This window comes from Temnothorax longispinosus, chromosome 7 (assembly GCF_030848805.1).
Source record: "Temnothorax longispinosus isolate EJ_2023e chromosome 7, Tlon_JGU_v1, whole genome shotgun sequence".
Taxonomy (NCBI): Eukaryota; Metazoa; Arthropoda; class Insecta; order Hymenoptera; family Formicidae; genus Temnothorax; species Temnothorax longispinosus.
Window position 1 is genome coordinate 18167259 of NC_092364.1, and position 23444 is coordinate 18190702.

The 23444-nt window shown below is 43.0% G+C and overlaps 3 protein-coding genes across 4 annotated transcripts in view; 2 read left to right on the top strand and 1 right to left on the bottom strand.

Annotated features, from left to right (window-relative positions):
- Shn (zinc finger schnurri) overlaps positions 1–13780 on the top strand; it is a 28251-nt gene extending 14471 nt beyond the window's left edge. For both annotated transcript variants that reach the window (XM_071784196.1, XM_071784197.1), the window contains exons 2-8: positions 1639–2138; positions 2449–5278; positions 5544–5664; positions 5765–7837; positions 8091–8277; positions 8359–8607; positions 8703–13780. In XM_071784196.1, coding sequence (XP_071640297.1) covers positions 1639–2138; positions 2449–5278; positions 5544–5664; positions 5765–7837; positions 8091–8277; positions 8359–8607; positions 8703–9272 — 6530 coding nt within the window. In that variant the 3' untranslated portion in view covers positions 9273–13780. The remainder of the gene's footprint in view (positions 1–1638; positions 2139–2448; positions 5279–5543; positions 5665–5764; positions 7838–8090; positions 8278–8358; positions 8608–8702) is intronic.
- A 214-nt stretch (positions 13781–13994) lies between these two features.
- Positions 13995–14840, bottom strand: Rpb12 (DNA-directed RNA polymerases I, II, and III subunit Rpb12). Its single transcript, XM_071784210.1, has 3 exons — positions 14647–14840; positions 14243–14335; positions 13995–14137 (listed from the first exon to the last, which is right to left on the bottom strand). The coding sequence occupies exons 1-3, from the start codon at positions 14702–14704 to the stop codon at positions 14115–14117; spliced, it is 174 nt and encodes a 57-aa protein (XP_071640311.1). The 5' UTR covers positions 14705–14840; the 3' UTR covers positions 13995–14114.
- Positions 14841–15475: 635 nt separating this feature from the next.
- LOC139815887 (uncharacterized) overlaps positions 15476–23444 on the top strand; it is a 37871-nt gene continuing 29902 nt past the window's right edge. Inside the window, exon 1 of the mRNA XM_071783133.1 lies at positions 15476–17921. Within this exon, the coding sequence (XP_071639234.1) occupies positions 16683–17921 (1239 nt within the window). The 5' untranslated portion in view covers positions 15476–16682. The remainder of the gene's footprint in view (positions 17922–23444) is intronic.

The window sequence follows — 23444 nt, forward strand, 5'->3', positions numbered from 1 at the left end:
AATTAATTTAATGATATCAAATTTCATTTATGCATTATCAATATATAGAATTTTATCAGAATTAAAAAAGCTCTACTTATAAAATGTAACGATTTGTCAATGCGTCAGAACTATTATATACATATCAATATACGATGATTATCTAAGCATTAAAGCTATATCTTGTGTTGCTATACGTGATAAAAAAAAATCAAGTTAATCTCACAAAGGATGCCCTAAAATAACGTGTATTTAAAAGCATGTCCATTAGAGCGAAATCTAATAGAATTGGCGTACCGCAAGATACGTAATCGAATTTCCTAATTGAATTATTTGCGGGAGTTCTTATGTGATCATCGGTATTTTCCCCGTATGTATCACTCGTTTTAGCTATGGCTCGGCTATTTCTCCGCTGCGGAGAAAAATATCTATTGACAGATTATTATTAGCGATTATTCACGGCCAAGTATTTTCCCGATCGCGAAAGTGTACTGCGAAATAACTAATTACTTTCCTTGTGCGGAATAGATGGTAAATTATATATATATATTTTTTGTATTTTTATACCTTTTCTTGATATTATATTTTTATATCTTGATCTTATATGACGAAATTAATATGAAAATAAATGCGCTGTCACCTAAGACATGTTGTATGGAAATAAAACGCACCACCGCTGATATAAATATATTCAATATACGTTAAAAATGAGATGCAAATAAACATATTTTTTTCGAATCAAAAGCATGTAGTATATGTACATTCACATTATTTGTAATAATTTATACTTTTTCTTCATTATTTTTTAATATACTGTACGATGTATGAAATTCTGTGTAATTATAAATATAATAATGATATCATAGGCAACGTCTAAAAATCGAGAGACAGCGTTTTTTTAATGTAACTTTAACGTAATGTTGCGTTTGAGATCTCGATCGTGGTTCGACGCAATTACTAGTAACAAATCAATTCACTTTTATGCGTCACGTAATCGCTGGTGCTACGTAATCGATGGAACATAATATAACGCATATACCGGCATATATCAAACGCGTGTCAGTATTTTCTTATCCCACATCGAGAGTACATTAACGCCTATGTATTTATGAAAACGTCATAAGGCAATTGACACAGTGGACTAGAATTTTCCAATCGGCGTCACCGTGATACTTTGCTTGGCACGACCTCGAGCACTTTCCTTATGTACGATCGTCGTCGCGCACGTGTCACTCGAACTCGTCGTCATCATAAATACGACGCGTCATTAGCGTCGTTATGTAAGATCACTTTGCGTGTAATAAAAAAAAATCTACTTGATATCCGTGTTATTTCGGGGGTTTTTCACGCGTTTATTATTTCCCAACGACAACACTATAGCATGCTGTCGCGGTAGAGATGATCGGTGATTAAAATCGAATTAATCGACGCCGGTCCGCTTCGCGGAATAGCCTCGGCGTTTCGCGCAGAGTATCGAGAATCCTTCGTGAATCACCTCCCCTCTCGACACGGGACATCATGCACGACGACGTCCGTTCTCGCATCTGAGTCACCTGAGAGCCCACCCGCGCATGATCTCGCCTTCTCTTTTTCACTCTCCGCTCCTTTTCTTCCGCCGTCAGTCGACAGTGATTTTAAATGTGCCGCGCTGTTTTGCAGAGACCCATACTGTGGCGATGACAGACCCACAGCTGACCAATAATAATAACAACAACAATAACAACAACAACAACAACGATGGCGAGCCAAAGTACCTGCACAAGAAGTTCAAGAAGATGGCGACGACCGAGGTTGCGCCGAAAGTCATCGAGAAGGAGGGCACGGCAAACAACGTCGCCTCTGGTGAGACGCCCAAGCGTAAGGACGACGACAAGGATGGCAAGGAGTCGTCGAAGGAACTCGGCAACAAGCTCGAGCCTTCCCCGGAGCCGGCAGGGACAGTCGAACCCACCGCCGAGTCCCGGAAGAGTGGTTACGCGTGCCCTTACTGCCCGATGACGTGGACCAAGCCGAGTGTCCTTCAAAAGCACATCAGGGCACATACGAATGAACGGCCGTATCCGTGCGCGCTCTGCGGAATCTCCTTCAAGACCAAATCGAATCTGTACAAGCACTGCAGATCGCGCTCTCACGCGCACAAGGTGGAGAAAGGAGAAAAGGTAATCCATTAATTAAATTACTAAAATTTAACTAATTTAACAGACTTCGACAAAATCTTGATATTGAAAGAGAATTAACAATGTAATTATTGATTAATACCTTAGGTTTAATCTCTAATAAGGCGTTTGCAATTTTCTCGCATTCAATCAATAGCAATTTAGTTTACCAATTAGACAATTCAATACTTTTCGATGTTTAATTAATATGCATGTAATAGAAAAAAATCTACTTGATATCCGTGTTATTTCGGGGGCTTTTCACGCGTTTATTATTTCCCAACGACAACACTTTATCTACGTTTTTTCACAGGTGTCCGAGGATTCTGACATAAGTCTGTCAGATAGCGCCAGTAATGGCACTGGGACACCACCGCCGCCGCCAGCTTCTACGCCTACAACGGCAACGACGACGGTATCTACTGCCGCAGTTAAGACCGTGAAGACCGGCAAGATTTACAAGCCGAAGTTTCAAGCCCGAACGGCCCTGCAGTGCGTGAACAGCGACACCGAAACGTCTTCCTTATCGCCCAGTTCTTCCAACAGTTCCTCCTTGTCTTCCTCCACGACCGCCTCTGCTTCCAATTCTGTTAAACCGAACGCGGAACAGTTGCAGGAGCACATCGACAAGATCATCACGGACAATCAGGCGATCGTTGACGCAGTGGATCCATGTCTGCACAAATTAATGCATCGCCAGCAGAGTTTAGTGGAGACGAAGCAGTCATTTGAACAGCAGCCGTTGAACTTGTCTTCCGCGGAGGAGTCTTCAAACAGCAGAAAGCGCTGCTACAGCGACAGTTGCGCTCAAGAAGCGAAAGACAGTGAGCTTCCGGAGAGTTCGATTATCAAGGATCTCCTGTTGAAAACTCGCGGTTCCATGAACGGACCGATAGCGGAGACCGCTGTAGAAAACTTCGTCTGTCCTAAATGCAACATCCCCTACACTAGCATAGATAATTTAGAGGCTCACAGTAGATATTATTGTAGTAAGGGTATCGACAGTTCTCGAAAAGGAGCCGATTATCATGCGGACTTAGAGAAACGAGATTCTGATTTCGATGTGAAATCTTCTGATTATTACAGTACCTTGCAACCGTTACCCTCGCCAGGTCCTCTGCTGGGTAATACCAGACTAGTCGACGCGTACGCTCCACCTGCTAAGAAGCAAAGAACGGAATCCGTGCCGACCAGTTTAAGATCATTGGAAGAGCTCAGCAAATACCCGCGTCCGAACTCGCTGCAGATGTTCGGCGGTGAAGTGAGGATTCTCGACAACACAGGCGAGGTGACGAAAACGATGAGAATCGAGCCACGACAGACGAATTCGCCCACGAACGAGCACGTAGTCAACAGCAAGTGCATGAACTCGGAGACGGCGTCGATAGTGGTAAAATCGGGACTTCATTCTGGCGGTACCATGATGCACAAGCCGCCAGGCACATCGGCCAGCACGTCCAATTCCTCCATATCCTTGCCCAACGCGCCGAAGATATTGGCGCCCATCATACCGAACATATCAACCCCGAATATAGCGCCCACCATGTCCTGCTACGACTACTTGGGGCCTCTCAACCCGCTGACGAGTATCACTGCCTACAATCCGTTGACTCTGCCGCAAGCTGGTATCACGAATATCCTCCATGCTGGAAAGGTGATACCTTATGTACCCGGTATGCCCGGACCGCACACTCTGACCGGTACACCAACCATAGACATATCTCCGAGTATAACGGCCGGCGAAGCCGGTTACAAGGTGATACCAGGGCTACCGGGCCTACATATGGTACCTCAGCCGCTGGATCTGGCCAGTCCGGTGAAAGTACAGTCCAGCATGGTGCCTGGCATGCCTAGTCCGTTGTCTGGACATGTTCCTTCCATGTTAGATCAGCCTTTAGACCTGGCCAGTCCGGCAAAGGAATCGATGAAGATCAGCTTCAAGACACCCAACGGCGACGGTCTGAAGAGCGGTTTGACCAGTCCCAAAGTTCCTAGCGTTAAGGTTGAGACCTCGACGGACAAGTATCGCACGAGGGTACCGTCGACTCTCGGTGGAGAGACTGGTAAAACGGAGCTCGATCGTCATATCAAAAATAATACGACAGTGAAGTACAAGGGTATAGAGAGCCCGCGAGAGAGGAAGGATTTCACATACGACAAGAGCCCGAAGCTGGACAAGGCTTTTAGTTATCCGAACGGCGTGGACCCCACGATTTCTTCGAACTCTTACAGCAAAATGAGATATTCGCCCAAGACCATTTCGGAAAGTAGGAAGAGATCGTCAAATTGGGGAGTCAGTGAAGTGGATGCTGGCAGAGCAGCTCCGGTAGACACGCACACTGCAATCCCTAAGTACGACTTGCCTCCTCACGAAAATGGTCGATTAAAAAACAATGTCTCCTCGGATCCACGTGGATGGATCAAGATCGCGGATGGATACGGCGGATTCAACGGCGCCAAAATGAAGGCCGACAACGCGCCATCGGTGATACTTGTGAACTTAGATTCTTCCAAGACAGAAGTGCCAACGAAAACTTCCGTAGAATTAATTGTTAAAGACAAGCAACCCGAGGCCAAGTCGCCGAAAAGTGGCAGCGATGTCGCTAAAGAAACGACTAGTGCTAATAAGTTCTTGAGACCCACGTCTCTGCCATTGAAACCCGGCACGTTTACGCCGAAGAAGCATCACGGGATCACGCCCACGGCGAATACACTTCCTCTCATCAGTCCGGAGACTCCGCGACCCAAGAAGTCGTACGGACAACTATATCTAAATGGGCATGCCTATACATATCTGGGACTCAAGTGTTCCACCAGGTTGTTTTATTGTACCCTGAATCGACCGCAGCCAATGTATGTCACGCAGCAGCACGGTCTGTCGATGTACTCCAATTGGAAGATATGCAAGGAGGCACCACCAGACGTGGATATGGCGCACTACGACTCTCGGCATAGGCCTCTCAATTACACGACCGCGTGGAAGAAACAAGAGGACATCCTAACGCACTCCTCGCAAAGACCAACCACTCCCACCAGTCCGGACAGCGGATTAGAGAGTGACATGCAGGAGAAGACGAAAAGGGTGAAGATATTTGACGGAGGCTTCGAGAGTAACGAAGATTACACTTATGTGCGCGGAAGAGGTGAGATATATTTAAATATATTGTGTTTTTCAAAATAAAACAAAATAAAACGGTTTATGCAGTCATCAAAATTTTCTTAACGATCTTATTCTAAAATCTTCATATGTAGTACGTGCATGATGTAGTTTACTATTTTTTATTAATGTAATTCATAAAATTCGTAATATAATTCAATTTTCGTTAATGACGTTTTAGAGCTGTAATCTTAACATTGTAACTATTGCATTGAAATAAAAGTTTAATTATTACGTATATATTACATAAGGTCGAGGACGCTATGTCTGTGAAGAATGCGGTATTCGTTGTAAAAAACCATCTATGCTGAAGAAACATATCAGAACACATACGGATGTTAGGCCGTACACTTGCAAGCATTGTACCTTTAGGTAAGTTGAGATTTTTCCACGTAGCGCAGCAAGAAAATCTAAATTATATTTCTAACTTTAGTTTATTGGAATCATAATTGTTTTTTTTTTTTTGCGACAGTTTTAAAACAAAGGGTAACCTCACGAAACACATGAAATCTAAGGCTCACTACAAGAAGTGTGTGGAATTGGGCGTAGTGCCAGTCCCTACAACTGTCTGCGACGAAAACATCGACAAGGAGGCTATCGCGCGATTAGTTGCCGGTGGCGGTAACGCGGAAGAATCCTCAGAGGAAGAGGAAGATAGTGACGGAGAAGAAAGCGAGGAGTCTGGTAGCGAGGAGCAAGAAGCGGCACAAAGTCTATTGAGTCTTTCGCAACGTAACACGTCGAACAGATTGCCGGGGTTGCTACCGTCTGGTAGACCCACAACGTATCCGTACACGTTAACTTTACCGACGACTTCCGCCGTGAGCGTCGCGCCCACCACCACGACTACATCGACCATGAGTCAAAGCGTCACCACGCAAGAAACAGCTCTGATCCAAAATGAATTATCACACCGTTATTACTTCCCGTCGAACCGAAGTGCGACAGAAGAAACGAGGATCAGTGTCATTCAGTCGTCGAAGAAAGATGACTCTGACTTCGAGATCGAGGAAATCACTGATGTCACGGAGTCACGTCATCAGCTGTCGCAGCCCATGGATCTCACGACGAAGCAGACCACTCAGGTGTTGCCCTCGCCGGTACCGCAAAGGGTTAGACCCGCGGACATTCTGACACCCGTTTCGGAGCCGGTCCTGTTGCAGACGATAGTCCAAACGATGGAACGGCTGCCTATACAGGGTAGAGAGTGGAAACCGGATGCGGAGGGCCACATGTTGCAGGCCTACCTCACGGAGAGACATGTAATGGACAGCAAAATTAAGCAGCAATACCGCGTCGGAAATAGCAAGGTGGACAAGCAGATACAGGAAAGAGATGCTTACTCGCGTCATCAAGACCAGAACAGGTCCAGGCATATAGATTCCAACGGTATTCCAACGGTGACTTATACCGATCCCAGCAAGATGCAGCATACCGTTATGGAATCTAGGGTTAAACACATGACGAAGCACACCAGCGACGACATTAAGATGGAAATCAGGGAAAAGATTTATCAGAATAACATGGCGATAGAGAGACGGACGTTCGATTACGAGGCTATTCACAAGAATAAAGAACAGAGTAATCGTACAGTTTCTGATCGTGAAAATTTTGAGCTTGGTCTAACTAACGGTCCCGCTGGCGCAAGGCCAGGTATCGAGTATGGACTATCTATGACTAGGAACAATAGTTCGATCGAGAGACCGAATTGCTCTATTGTACCTGTTCGCAGCACGTCCAGTATTGATTGCCATTCGCCGAAATCTTTGAATATGGACGTCAACAATCGACCACCGTTGATGCAACATACGAACAACGATATTGATAGAAGTTCCATGTTCAACGCGATGAAGATGGTGAGTGAGATGGAAAGACCTAGAGAATGCCATCCCGTCGGTCAGGAAATGAGGCCTGCGAATCACGAGATGAGAACCGCGACTAATGATGTTCGAATACAGAATCATAGTCCGCGGAATCTCGACCTAAGACCGCCCAGTAGAGAGATCAGAACGCCTGGTCAAGAATACAGGACGCAGAGTCAAGAGCTGAGGCTATCGAATCAACAGGAATACAAGATACGCGGTCAAGAAATAAGACCGCCCAGTCGCGAGTACAAGCCATCGTTCGCTCACGATATGCAAGTCATTCAAGAGCTTATGCCGTCGACAAACATGGAAATCCGGCAAGCAAATCCGGATAATAGACCGCCGAGCCGTGACATGAGAACTCTCGCAGAATACAGGGCGCACGCCCAAGATCCACGTGCTAACTACGAAATATTGCAGCCTATACACGAGCCGCTCAAGTCGCAAAACGTAGACGCGAGAAGTACGTCACCGCAGAAAGTACGAATCCTCTATTACGATACGAAACACTCTGCGGACATGGCTAAACAGAATACGTTAGATAACATGAAACACGCGATAGCCGGAAAGGTAGTCGTCGGTGGGCCAGATTTTCGATCGCCGTCACCAAACACAGGAAACGCGAAACCGCAAGCGGAATTTTTACAACCGTCGAGTGGACCGGCGCCTAACTATGTCAGGTAAGTGAAATATTTTTAAAAACTTTATTTTTTAATTACATGCTTTTTCTTGACGCATAGGATGCATATAATAATAGTATTATTCATTATTACGTTAGATACACATATTAGATACACATATTAGATACACATATTAGAGTATTCTAATATGTATCTGCGTATACGATAGTATGATAATATTTAAATTCTATTCATTAGAATTATCAAAATAATTTTAGTTGTAAAAACTGAAATTATGAAATATGATTTACAGTGTCACGGAAGATGGTAGGACTGCGTGTGGGATTTGTAATAAGGTGTTCAGCAAGCCTAGTCAGTTACGGTTGCATCTCAACATTCATTATTTCGAGCGGCCGTACAGATGCGAAAATTGTGCAGTTTCTTTCCGGACTAAAGGCCACTTGACGAAACATGAAAGATCCGTTTCCCATCACAATAAGGTAAATGATGATTCAACTTTATTTTCATTGAGAAACGTTATATGTTTTGCACGAGTGTACAAGTAAATATTATATTTTTAGGTCAGTATGACTTCTACGTTTGGCGCAGCAACTACCAGCAACCCTAGGCCTTTCAAGTGTACAGATTGTAAGGTAGCATTCAGAATACATGGACATTTGGCCAAGCATCTTCGCAGCAAGATGCACATCATGAAGTTAGAGTGCTTGGGCAAACTTCCGTTTGGAACCTATGCGGAGATGGAAAGATCTGGCATCAATTTGAATGATATCGATACGACGGACTGTGATAATAGTCTTAATAGTCTGCAGGTTCGTACTAAACAAATCGTAACTGCGCGCAGTTTTTAAATCCGACGAGGAAAATGCCGCGATAAAACGAATTTTTTTCGCGTCTTCTTCGACAGATGTTGGCTCAAAAATTAGGCGAGAAGGATCCGGCAAAGATCGCGCAGTGGGACTCGGAAGCTCTGCCCGGACCGGTCGTGAGCGGCAGCGAGACCTCGTCGGATGAGGGTGAGCCTATACCGCAGCACGCGCTTCACGCGCAATACGTGAAAGCGGCAACGGACGCAGACATCTCCCGACCATATCACATGTCGATCGTCCCCGAGAAACCGAAAGCTATTAACGACGTTTGCCTCCGCAGCCCTCAGTTCAATCAGCAGAGACGTGATTACGCCGTTAAAGAGCAGCGACTGATTTCGGCGGTCGTTTCAATGGAGGACGCGAGAGGAGCGGAGGACAGTTTACAATCGTACAAGTGCCAAGTTTGCCCTGTATCTATGCGTACCGTAAACGAGTTACAGGTACACTGTTTTGTTGAACATAATATTGAGACGGATTCTAGTACAAATATTCACGGAGACAGGAGTGCGGGTAAATGTAGCAGGGAAAAAGAGAATACTCAAAAAAGAATTATGGAGGAATCCGCAGTGAAGGAAGATCACAAAAGACAAAGGATAGAGGATACATAGTGCCAAAACAATATAGCGTGCTAAAGAATTTTTCAAGTGGTGTCTGCCATACTACTTAGAGAAATCGCGGTTATAATAATAATATATCATATGTGGAATGCATCACAGAGATATCTTAATAAAGAAATCTCGGTCGTCCTAAAAAAATATATTTCGGTAGGGTAATACGATTAATGATGATTTATGTTTGAAGAGATGTTTCTTGAAAATTAATGTTGCAAAAATTTAAACGAAGCGTTATTAGAGAGCTGCGTGCAAATACAACAATGCAATTGAAAATTTTACGTTGCCGTTACGAAATATTTCGCAAATTTCTGAGGACTTTACAAAAAATTATCCAAGCGTAAAAAAATCTGGACCTAGAGTAATATTCACGCGAATACCAATAAATACATAACGAAATACATGTTAACATCAGCGATGAATTACATGGTATCGAGTACGTTTCCTTTATTACAGCATCAATTCTAAAATTGCGTGCTTATATTGTAAACTTGTATAGTCCTCCTGTAAAGATTTTAAACTCTTTCTCTTGAAAGCGGCACGTATAACGCGTAAAGTAAAAAAGAAAAAACAATTCGAGTATCTAATAATGATTATAATATTTATACACAATAGTGTTTCTCGTAGTAAACATGAGGTGCAATGGACTGGCATGTGATTCTATATATTTAAAGCACAAATGTGTTACTTTCGACATATTGAAGAGTATTCTAATATTACAAATGAATATTATACTTTAAATTGGTATATGCAACTTATATACACACACGTATATATATACATATATATATGTGTATATATATATATATTTGTATGATATTAGTATGAACAATTATGAGAATTATTGTTGACGTAAGAGAAAATGTGTTTGTATATATTTATGTATAATATAACGAGAAATCATGTTAGAGTCTCTATTATAGTTTTAAGAAATCAAGAAGCTGTGTCGGTTGCTCAGATTACTTGTAAATTTAAGCGCTTTTAATTCACACGGTAGATTCTTTAGTTCCCCCGTGTCTTTAAAAGATTTTCCTTGTAAGCAAAAGTCAAGTGTGGTGAAGTATCTTAATAAGTTTTTATTTTATCGGAAACATTGCTGAACGTTTAGTTACCTTCGTATTCTGATATTATTAGTTATTTTTTAATCCTAATCGATCATGTTTGTTGTATCGTTCTGAGGGACCGATTCGCTGATTCTGTTCAAGATAATTAAGCCTCCTGTTTTCTCGCTGCAGTTCTATTGAATTATCCACGGTGAAAGCGAAAACTTACATGAATTTTTCTCGCACATTATATGTATTATATAATAATTATATATTAAATTATATATAATATTATATATTATATATAAAATATATTATATAATTTATTATGTATCTATATAATCTGTTGAGCAAGCGGAAGCATGTGGAAAATCAAATTTATTTCAACATGGAAAAACAGTTTCACATGATTTCTCGCTGGTGGCCTTATAATACGACTGCAGTGAGCAGCTTGGAGAGGCTTATACACCTTCCACGAGCGACAGCTACCGTATCTTTATAATTAACCGTCTATCTAATGCTACACGCAGTTTTAATATTTCACTCAAGCACGAGAATGTCTTTCCTATTCCGCATAATCAGACTCCGGTTATCACGGTTTGTACCTAAAATAGGTGTGCTTGAGCCCAGGATAAAAAAAAGAAAAAATAATACGAATATATAATGTAGAACGAGACGACCGCACAAGGTATACAATGAGGTCCAGTCCGCGTGATGTTTCACACTAAACGATATCAGTGTAGCCGTAGTCTAACATAGCATTTTTTGGATGTATATCTACTGTCTTGTAATTCTGTCGACTCCGACCGCGCGTTAACTACGTATGAGCTTCCAGGATGCGTACACGCGTCGTGTGTATGTGTGTGTGTGCACGCGCACACACCCGTAAATGCCAAGCCAACAATTTGCGTTCGATGGGAATTTGTCGAGAGGGAGCGATACACGCCTTTTCGCGGAATTGACCTCCGAAGTGGCGACTCTTCCACGCGAAACGCGACATTTTCCAAAATTATACACGTCTAACGCACATCTACGTATATATATATATATGTATATCTCTCTTTCTCTCGGCTACTTGCATGCGTACTTATATGTGATTTCGAATGTACTTTTTCCAAATTGTAGATTCATATTACGATATACACATATACATATATATTTTTTCGAAACGTTGTCGTAGAAGTATCGCGTGTATTTTCCGTCGTACACGTAGCGAGCGTGTCGTACATACATATCAGAATATCGCCGCGGTATTCCCGGTATAATTGACCCGGGGGACGGTGGACGGCGTCGTTTGAAACCCAATATGGCGCAGGTGCGAGTTAGATTTTACTCACGGGGTTCTGCCGCAGATCTTCGCCCGCGTGCCCTGTCCCTGGCCTCCTCGAGCAGCTCCGGATCCCGGAAGCGCGCACTCGCGATCGCGAACGCCGAGGATCACCCTCGCGTGTCCCGTCGGCCGCCGAAGACGCGATCGCGCGCGGAAAACTCGATCGCGACGCGGAAACCGTCGCGCTCGCGGGAGCAACTGTCGCGGCGCGCGGATGCACACTGAACGTAGCCGCGATTCGAATCCTCGAACGCTGATGAGCCTCCCGTAGTGTGTTGCGTTATTATAAATGTCCATTCCTATCAATGCAGATTAACTTTTAATCTCGGTTTAACTTACCTCTTGTATTTTTCTGATTGTTAGAACTGGAAGAAGATAAGAAGTAAATTAAACCGATTAAAGTTAATCCTCATTGATAAAAAAAAAGACAATCGTTTCGGTTAAACGGCCACGCGGTTCTTACGGATGAATTGCGAAAAACTGAGGAACGCCCCCTTTTACATGAATAATTATTTTTGCACGATGTTGCATGATTAATTGATCAAGTTTGGATATATTACGTTCAAAAAGGATATCACACGGAATGATTTTGACATGTAGCTACAAAATACAGAGATTTTTTTGTTTAAAACTTGAGCACAATTTCAAGACGATCTTTCGACCGTTGCTAAATCGAGAGAGTTGTTTTCATCAGATTCATGAACGTTTTTAAATGATTAATGGGACTCATAAAACATGACGAAACGTGCTTAATCATACATATATATCGCTCATCTGATTTAAGGAGCCAACGGAAGAACAATTCTAGTTACGAATTAGCTGTACACACACTTTAAATTACAGAAAAAAAGACTACCGGATACAACATAATATATATGATTAATAATAATTTCCATGTCTAAATGTGCTATCAGTGTTTTTCCTGTTTTGAGATAAAAGTCGATCAGTTTTTCGCACCTAACGGTCGATATTATTATTTTCTACCTTCGCATTTCGGAACAGATTCGACCGTGTATCACGAGCGTGCGATTAACACGTTCCAATTGCATCTCGGTATCTTCCTTTACATGCGCACTATTATTATTATATGCATACTGTACAGTCTAATAATTCGGGTAAATGTTTGTTAAGACGATTCGACATACTTTTACGACATATTTACGATATTCGATTAAATAATCTATATTGTGATAAGTAATGGAAAGAACCATATGGCGAATATCCCGACTAATATCCTAAAGTAAAAGTACAAGCGTATCTGTTAAAAAAAATATATTAAAAAATAGAAAGGAAACACAGAGACATTTATTTTGTCGATAGCGCGCATCTCCACGCGCTCGCGTCTACGTTTTTCGCGAAAAAGGTTGGCTTGGCTTAATTGGCTTCTTCCAGACTCAGTATTAGATTTCGCGGACAATGAAAAAAAAGAAAGAAGGAATAGAAAGGAAAGGTCGAGCTTGCACGGGTTTCTAGACGGTGTTTTGCACCGATTTACATTTTTACGGAGGCACAGAAATCGGGTTACCTCGTCGCCCGAATTCACCCGCGGTGTCTCCGAGAAAAAAAAAAGAAGAAAAGACTCTCCGCTCCGCTCCATATCTTTATGGATGATTTAAATTTTGTATACGCGCAGCGTGCGAACGGTGACACTTACAAACACCTGGCGGTATAGTATTTTATATGTATTATAGGATCTCTTTAAGATTTTATAAATGTTTTTTCATGGAAGAGAGAGAGAGAGAAAGAGAGAGAGAGACGGGAAGGGTGTATCTCGTCTTTGTGCTTGCGCAAACACGTCGTGTACTCCTGCGAGCTCCGGGCTTCGACAAATCACAACTCCATTTAGGAGTTGTAGCTTTGTCGCGCGACCTCTCGATCGAAACCGACCGTATATATCGGGCCGTTTTACGCCCGTATACATGTTATATATCAGACAATGGGACCGGAGTGAAAATTTTATATAAGCGTATACTCGAGAAAGTGACAAACGGGATTTACGGTAATAACGCCAACGAGCTTTGCCAGTGTCACCGCCACTTCTCTTCCCGACTCTGTGAATTCTGTTGAACTATATACATTGATGAGAATGTAATTTTTATTTATTGTAAATAAAAGAAGGAACATTGCTTAAAGCATTTTGTATAATTGTGCATTCTGAATATTATACACGAAGAGACAGATTCTGTCGAGCGGTGGAATTATCCATTGGATCCAGGGATTATAAACGCAAATTGTACGAAGACAGATTCGTGATAATACGAATGTGTCTTTGTATATGGTGATTTTGCGGGAACGATAGTACAACTCTAGGAACGGGAAATAATGTGGGGACAGGAATAAAGTTAATTTCCGGTAAAATACTGTATTGTTTTTATTGAAAATCAGGTGACCCTTATGTACAAAATAAATTATTCTAACGAATCTAGAAAAAATTAACGTATCTTCATCGTCCGTCGCTCGCTGATCTTATCGTGCATCAAACACAACGACTGCAAATAGGGTTAAGGAAAACATCTTGATATTTTGATCAATTCTTAACTCGTTTTATCGAAAACTGTTAAACGTGTTGAATTGAAAATATTAAAAAAGGATACGTCTCTTGGTGCGCTTCTTGTACATGATTCGGTATCCGCATTCCCTGCATCGAATTGGATCTCTGGGACGAATCTCGTTATCGTGATGGCATTCTGAAATAACAAGTTTAAAAAACTAAAATGATTACATGAATTACGTATAAGAACAAAAATAGTTCTTTGTGGCAATTTAACTATACGGCATATAATGTTCGAGAAACTTCTCTTATTTGAAAAACCCTTAAATACAATTTGCCCATTTCAGCAAACAATTTATATAATTTATAAAATGACAGTATCTCAAAATTTTAAAAATGCACATATAAATACGATTAATTAGATAAAAAATTGGCATCAATATATCAAGAGCTGTTATTTACAAAAAAAAGTGAGGTTAGGGAATAGTCGAACATGCGTATCTTTACCTCCGCAAATGTATACCATAGCCTGTTTCGGCGTGGAATCGGATTTGCTGGATTCCATTTTAACACTGTTGCAATGTAACAATTAATATTATGATTCGAGCAAATCTTCGTGGAATAAAAGAACCGTCGTCGACACAATGACACACTCAATCAGAAGAGAAGATCGATTCTCGAATAAAGAAAAAGAATAAAGTAGTGAAGTGGTGAGTGGTGGTACTCTTGGTAGTGATAAGTCGATAAGTGAAGTCTTATTTTAGTACATACAGCCCATCAACAGATGACGCTAGTAGTTGCACCAATTACGGCAATCGATTTTTTTCAATTATACAAATTGAAACAACACAGATTATAAGTCAAAATTAAATGTCGGTTTATATTTTTTATATAAAAAAACAAACGACTATAGATAACGTTTCTCTACGTATTTTACGTAGAGTAAAATTCAAAATTAAAATTAACAAAGATCTAATTAATTTTCAATTGTCTAATCATGCCTCTTTTGTTTAATGTAAAATGGAATCTTTATTGGTATCCTTATTCGTTCATATCGTTTGAAACGTCGCGCGACACGCGTCGCGTCGCCGGAATTCGAGAGGACGACGAACAATAACGAGCGAGAGAAAATCTCCCCGGCAACACAAAAGCTCCGAGCGCGCTTGCAGCATCCGGCGCGGCTCGGCCAATAGGGCCGCTTGGCAACGAACGGCGGGACGAGGCGGCGCCCGTGATTCGTCGATCGGCGCGCGTGGCGGCGATTGGTGGGGGAGGATGAGGCACACGGTGAGAACGGAATTTACGAACGCGCGGCGTTCAATGTGTCGGTGGAACGTTGGAGCGTGTGGGTACACGCCAGAGGGAGAGCTCAGGCAACCGGGTGCGTGCGCACGTTTCCTTGAGCCGCGCGCGCACCCCCGAGCGCCGCTCAGTGAGAATTTGCCGAGGGTGCGCGACGTGTTATGTGCGACGTGCGTGGTTGTCGCGGGGTGACGATCGAGAGGCTGAGCTGTGCGAGTCGCGGAATTACGTGCGACAAGATCGATATTCGCGGCGGAAGGATAATTCGGAGCGTGCCGGCCTCTCTTGTTTACGAAGCGCCGCATGGCGGGAGGGGTGGTCTTTCTCCGTACGACGGTGGCCGTCGCCGTCGGCGAGCGGCAGAAGGGGTGAGTGAAAGAGAGAAGGGGGAGGGAGAAGAAGCGCCCAGCCGGCGGACATGAGGCGCGCGCGTTTCCCGCGCGACGCACACGTGAGTACAGCGCGAAGCGAGGCGAGTGTCAACAGCGGGAAACGTCAAGCGCGACGGGACCGCTCTCGCCGGACTTCACGGCGACGGATCGGCACGTCGGGAAGACGAGCGAGTGCCGCGGAATGACATTCGTGCGAGCTGGACTGGAGCCGAAATCGCGGTGAAGAATCTTCGGGAACGCGCCTCGGCGGCCCTTCCTCCCGCGTGACTCTGGTGTAAACAGACGATTCGCGAGTGAGTGCGAGGGTGAGGTGACAAATCCGAAAACGGGCCCGTTTTTGCGCGTCGCGAGGCACGTGCGATCCGTCGCCCCGTCGGCCATCGATTTCTCGGTGATTTATCGCGTCGAGGTGCGCCGTTTCACGCGTTTGAGATTTAATGAAGATTAAACACCGATAGGTTAAGACCTTTAAGAGTAAATACGTGTTTACGTACCTGCCCCGAACGGAGCAAAAGTGATTTTCGTATCTTATCTCCGCGGTGAACGGAAGATGGAAATTTAAGTGAACCATTTAGAAAGGTCGCTGAAGTTAATAAACAAGCGTGAAGAAGCCACACCGCCTCTGCTTGCCGATAGATAACAAAGTGATAATTTTAAACGTAACGCCCGACTAACACGGGAAATACAACGAGGCGTCGTACGGTTTCGCAAATTCGATGGCGACGCCTGTACCGCTCGACACGCCGCATCGGGTGCACCGTTCGCGTGGCGTCCAACCGAAGGCGACGTAGTCGCTCTCTCTCCGGAAGTCGAGCGTCGATAGTCTGAATTTTTTCGAGTCAGCCGCGGATGAACGACACCGTCCCGAGCGCGATGGAGGACGTCGACGGCATGCAGCACGTCGTCCAGACGCCGCGCGTCTCCTCCGTCAGCAGCAGCTCCCACGACAGCGTCGACAGCGGCTACCTGTCCATCGTGACGCCGCAGACCGGCGGCTGCACCCCGAAGATGGTCACCGGCTACAGGACCCGCTCGTCCACCGGTGCGTTGCTCTCCGCCAGGAAGCACAGGTACCACCGCCCGGAGCCCTTCCAGTGCGAGAAGGTGCTGAGGCACCGCTCCAAGTTCAGCCATCGGCTGAACATCTCGGAGCTCGACTACCTCGTGTCCGAGAACCCGGTCTCGGAGCAGGACTCGGTGCTGGAGCCGTCGTGCACGCACGTCGATCGGAGCCTCAGCCTGGTGCACTCAACCCCGAGCTGCGCCAACGACGAGCTCGACAAGGCCCTCAGGAACACGAGGAACTGGAGGACCACGGTGCCCGTCACCCCCGCGTCCGCGGACCTCCAGATTCTCTCGCCGCCCCCGTCGCCGGCGGTGCCGTCCTCGTCCTACGTGGCCTCGGAGCCGATCCAGGAGGACGCGGAAATGAAACTAGTCCGTACGCCGCGGGGTAAATCGCAGCGGGTCACGACCCCGCCGAGACTCAAGATCACGATACCGCAGATCGTGATTTCGCAGATCTGCACGGGCGGCACGCCGACAATAACGTCGGCGGAGAATCGCAAATTGCGCGATCTACGTATCACGGAGTTGGGGGCCACGTCCGAGATCAAGCCCAAGAAGCTGGACTTCAGCCATCGCGGGTTGTGCGCGTCGCTGCGGAGTAGCCGAAGGGCCACCCTGGACTACACGGGAAGGGAGAAGGTGGATTTCTTGTCTCTCCTCGGGGAGGAGAGCAACCACTTGAATCTGGTATCCAAGATCCTGTCTTTTCTCTCGCCTCAAGATCTGTGCTCGGTCAGTATGGTGTCGAGGGTGTGGAAAAGGATCTGCAAAGATGACTTCTTCGCCAACAGGCGAAGAATGAGTTTTATCATGCGGAAGCACACCGTCAAGGAGAACCTGTGGTTGTTGGCGATGGCGAAGAAGGCGAAGCACGAGGACGATATACAGACGAGTCCTAGGAGCAGACGTTACGTGCGGAAGGGGCACCTGCTGGATGTACAGAACTTGCTGCACGTTCCGCCGCAGCCGAACAGCCCGCCTGTATCACCGAGCAAAATCAAGTTTCATTCCTTCGTCAAGGTAAGTCAAGTCAATTAATTTACTCGTGATGTATGTTTAAGTACATTACGATTGAAGGGGACAAATCATGATTAATTTTTCTACTTCATATCTCGATAGAAATTTTATTCTTATTTTAAAGATATATATATAGAGCAATTCGTATATACTCGAACATTTGCGTTTATCTCGTAGAAATTACGATGCGACTTCGAAGAAATGATCGAATCTTAGCGGTAGAAATGCACTCGTGAGAAAACTCATGGTAAAGTCAATGACTGACGCGAAATGTCGCAACTTTAAAAGAACCACGTACGCTACATTTCTCAGGGTTCTCGTATTCGACACCCGCGGGAGCCGGTAATGCATGTAAGTTGCATTCTGACGAGAGTCGTGTTCATCGTGTTTATCTCGTAACAGCCAGATAGTTCGGCGTCCGAGAAATAAGACGAGCTCATTTCTTTGATACGATACGTGTCTCTCGGTCTAATTGAATAATGATAATCTACAATGGTCTGAGACGCGCGAGCAACAGAAAAAACGATTGTGTTTCGTCGAGGTGATCACGTCCAGCCAATTCTTGACAGCATTACGTTGCAGTTTTTGATGTATAATATACCGAAAGTGTATTTGTGTTCGCTAATTTAAACGTGATTATCTCTTGATTTATTGAGAGTGGCGCAATATTTTTGACATTTATATTTTGAGAACACAATATATTTGTTTATTCTTTCATCTATCAATAATATATTATGAAAACTAATAAGAAATATAACTAATAGATATATGCAACATCTTTCTTAACCCTGCGCAAAAATGCGCAATTTTTCGTAGAATTTTGGGTATTTTTAAAATAAATAATGATCTTTTCAACCTTTCCATCTAAAAGAGAAAGAACGGCTGGAAGGGTCAGAAGGCCCTTTGCAGATGTGCAAAGCGTCGCGTTTTCAGCTCGAACTTTATAAGGCCGGTTCTACAATCAGTCGTACATCGGAGTCGGATGTCGGAACGTAGCCGATGGTCCAATGAGGAAAATTCGTTTTCGAAAAAAAAATTATTTTATTGGACCATCGGCTGCGTTCTGACATCCGACACGAGAGGAGAGTACACGGAGCATCGAAAAGTCTCTTTGCATATATACAAAACTGCGCACTTAAGAATTAAAATAATTTGATGTAATTCAACGTGATAGCTATTGTGCATTGAACTGTAATACTATTTAATTATTAGTTCGAGCAGTTATACAATTCCTCACAATTGTTAATCTGATTTTTGTACTTTTGCAAAAAATTAATTTTTTGTTGCTATACACAATGCATTCACAAAATTAGGCAGGCGATGTTTTATTTGCGGCAGCGAATATACTGCTCTATTATACATTACTTTCACCGCAATACACATAAAATTAATAAATAATCGATCTCCCTACATAGTCGATCGTTCTGCTAGACTGCATAGAGCACACGGCACACGGCGTGTCGCGTCACATCGGAGGAACCCGTAATTAAGGATGCTGGCTCGTTCCTCTTCGTTCGTAGACTGTTGTTCGTCGTTTTGGCGCTCGTAATTCACGCGAGAGAGCAGAAACACGACGGCTAATTACCCAGCCAGCGATAATCGATAGCCCGGTAGTCCTCCAGGATTTCCTCGACTAAATTGGCATTCGCATAGTTCGCGCGCGCGAAATCGAATCGCGGTCGGGTAATTGTTTCGATTGTGAGATCATTACTTTGACGTTGATTTATCATCATTTTGGCTTTGAGCCGCCGCGAAGGATAATTGCTTCGTGGGTCGTTAAGGCTCGAGATAAGCGAGGCCCGTCGACGGTGTGCAGAATTTGACGGATGTTTCTCAATGATGAGATTCTGCGTGTTTTGCATAATTTCATCTCGTACATAGTAATTTGAAATCCATGTCGCGATATTCACACAATTACACTTCAGCGCAATCTGAAACTTGCATTTATCGTTAGAATAGCCACGTGCTTTTTTTATAATTTTATCGTGCATACTGATTAAAAAATTAAACAATGCAATATCAAAATCTTAGACTTAATATAACGGACAATAAATTTAAACAAATTCCGTTCTTAAATAAATCATAAAAATATATATTATATTAATCTATATTTTTTACAATATATATTATATTATTTTATTAATATTAAAGAAGTTAAGACATGTTATTATGGCGACACATAAATGGTTTCCTTCATATCCTGGATGCAAGAAAATTGCCTCGTAAAATGTGAATGGCCCTCGTGCAATTCCACGAGGAATTACAACAGGCGTTCCAACTTTATGTAACATTTATGAATATTCTGCGGTACATTGTGTCATTTCCGCACAAATGCTCCTATTACGTTTTCGCTTGCGGTTCCGCTGGACGTCCATAAACTTGAGCGCGAGTTTCGAGCCAAAGCGGCGAAGCAAACGCGATGATTTACTCGCGGAAATCAGTCAGACGACGGCGTGAAGAATCGGTGACAGAGTGATGTACGTGCTTTCTCGTTCCCGTCGTCGGCGGGGTACCTGCCACCTCTCTCCCTCCGACACTCTCTCTCTTTCTTTCTCTCGTCGAACGAGCGACGCATTCCTCCTCGCGTTAGATTGTAATAGCGGATGCAAGTGGCATACCTCGAGATCCTTTGTTGCGCGCGCGAAACGATAGCGAGGCCCCTGTGTTCGCGCTCGTGTCAAAGTCAATGCCGACCATACATCCTTATTGCCATTCTTTATCGCCGTGGTGGAACGCAACGACAAACGATGAAACGCGCATTGTCGACTTGCACGTGTATTGCATCTCGCTTATGAGATAATAGATTGCGAAAGCTCGTTGCTGAATGGGCATCAAAATGAATCTTCGAAGTGATCATCTTAATCGTAGTTGTAAGATTTCATCGTAAAATTAGGTTCCGAGTTCCGAGATTCACATCATCAATCTCACACGGACTACCATTTAAAAATGATATCAACGTACATTGTCGAATTTGCATTTGAAGTCTTTCTCAAATTTAATGTCGGATCATTGATGGCCGAAATCATATAGATAATTTTTTATTTCCTCGGCTTAGTTAAGTAATATCTCTATGAGAGAAGAAAATGTTGATGATTGAGTTTAAGAGATCGCGCGGGAAGATGGCGAAAAGAAATTGCGATGTAAATATGGTGATCGGATCATAAATAAATTCTGATCGCGACGCGTTGCAGAGAAAAATCAACGTTAACGTTCGCGAACGAATATGCAACGTAGTGTTTTAATGCTCTCTACCAAAATCGAGTCTGGCAGACGATATATTAGAGCGAGGTCCCCGTCTCTCCTTATGCACATCCAGAGAGAGCCGCACTAGCGCTCGTTTCTTCTCTGGATCGCAAATCGGCCTGCGGCAAAAACCGGCCACAGAGAGAACAATGTGAATATATTATGGTATCTGGCACTAAAACAAAGGGCGGGTAGAGCCCTTTAGTCTTTTACGATAGTCGTGCGAGAATGCCAAACTACAAACAAATGGAAAAAAAAGATACGAGAAGCGTTTTAACCGCAAAACTTAAAGGATTGTCATGCTATGCAGAAAGATAAAAAAAAATTAATACTTATATCACCTGAATAGTGCCATTAAATTTAAAATTTTATATAGAATATAGACTTTATATTTTAACTGTCAATCTTTTGCTTTATTTAAAACAATATACCTTTAAATAAATTTAAAAAAAAGTATTACAGATTTTTTGAAGGAAATTGTTTAAAGAAAATTTATTACTGGTATTCGATTTCCATAGATTTGCGAGTAAGGAAATCCCGGTCTCGGTTTTGTTTCCCTCGCATTTCTCTGATTATTTTAGTACTCTTAGCTACTCAGACACAGCCTTGCGGGATGCTGTAGAAAGTTCACGATGAGATACGGTGTGACCGTTCATGAGAACGAATGTGCGAACGTCCTTCCCTTGATCGTTTCTGTCAGCGATGCATAACTGCATAACGCATGACTAAAACCATGGTAAAATCGGCAATTACTCATTCAATCTCGCTAAAACGAAAACATTAATCTTTAGAAATTTAGGTATTTTCTTTTAATTTGTATTTAATAAATGCCATTGATTATAAACATCAATTTCATTCTCTATTTTTAATAAAGAGTAAAGGAATATTCTGTATATATATATTTTTTTTAATATTTTAAATTGAGTTATAAAAATTTTGAACACTCTTAGACGAAAAGATAAAGTTGTGCTTTCGACTTTATAATAACGTCCGTTTTTTTATTACAATCGGAGGAAATTAATTTCGCGACGAACCGGATGAAGATAGTCCCGCAAGGAGGAAAGGCAATTTTCGACGAAAGAGGAAGGAAGGAAGGAATTGTTCCCTAATTAGCAACGGCTGCGCGGAGTCCGTTGAGTGGCCGTCTAACGTTGTCAGTCGCGGGTCTGTCGACTGCGGGTGTTTCCTGTGAAAAGGAAGACTCCTTGCGCAGCCCCTTTTTCCGGTGGGTGCCTTGACAATTTCGTAGGCGACGCGCTAGAATCCGGTCGAGCGAGTCTTCCGTTTTGAGTTTGAAAAGAAACGAATCGACACGAAGACAACTAACGTTTTTAAGTGTAATTCCAATCACGACATCGGCGATATCGGCAAGATTGACGATATATACACATAGTCTTCGGAGATAGATCCTTTCGGAATTCTTTATAAAAAATTACATTAAAACATTACACAAGCCAAAAAATAGTTTTTTTTTGTACTCGTTAACAATTTTTAACTCTTCCAAGAACTAGGAAAAATTTCTTGAGAAGCGTGTATAATTTATGAGATAGAGAACATTGTAAATTAGTGACGATGCATATGTTGTAATAATATTTTACAAATATTCAAGAAGTTTTATTTTTGTTGCAACTTCCTTTCTCAACTTTCTTGGCTGTTTCATTTCTCAAATGATTCATTCATTTAATATCGAAGTAGCGAACTTGTGTATATGCAGGATTACAAGTCGCGAGTGCGAACAAGGAGAAGAACATTCCGCGCCGCTCGTTCATTATTATTTCGCGTTTTATTTTCCTACTCAACACCGGTCCTCGCGGTAGTATCGTCATATGTTCATATTGACCCACTGCTACGTAGCACCTGGCCAGGTGCACCAGGGGCTCTCTTTCCTTCTCACTGCGTGCTTCGCGAAGCGTAAAGCAGTCCGGTACAACGGACAGCAGAAAGACCGTTTTATACATGAAGTAAAATAGTACGGGCGAGTAAACCACGCGTGCCACCACCGCGTGAAATATGCATGGCACACGACAATTCCCAGGCCACTTGCATTTAATTTCGAGCTAATTTCGGTAACGCTTTGCTGTGAGAAAATTAATGTTTCGGGAACGTCAAATTGTTTCCTTAACAGATTAATTACTAAATTCTTTTCGTATATTTAAAAGATCATCTCCCGTTTCTCTCTGGAAAATTAAGAAAGGTTAATAGATTATAGGAATATGTACTTATTTATTATATTATTCTGTATATAAAATATTCATATATCGTTATACTATTAATTAAACAATT

Coding starts and splice junctions, on each gene's coding strand:
- Rpb12 (XM_071784210.1), bottom strand. CDS start 14,704: ATGGAATCCAGCAAATCCGATTCCACGCCGAAACAGGCTATGGTATAC. Junction 14,336..14,646: donor TATGGTATACATTTGCGGAG/GTAAAGATACGC, acceptor TTGTTATTTCAG/AATGCCATCACGATAACGAG. Junction 14,138..14,242: donor CAAGAAGCGCACCAAGAGAC/GTATCCTTTTTT, acceptor CCCTATTTGCAG/TCGTTGTGTTTGATGCACGA.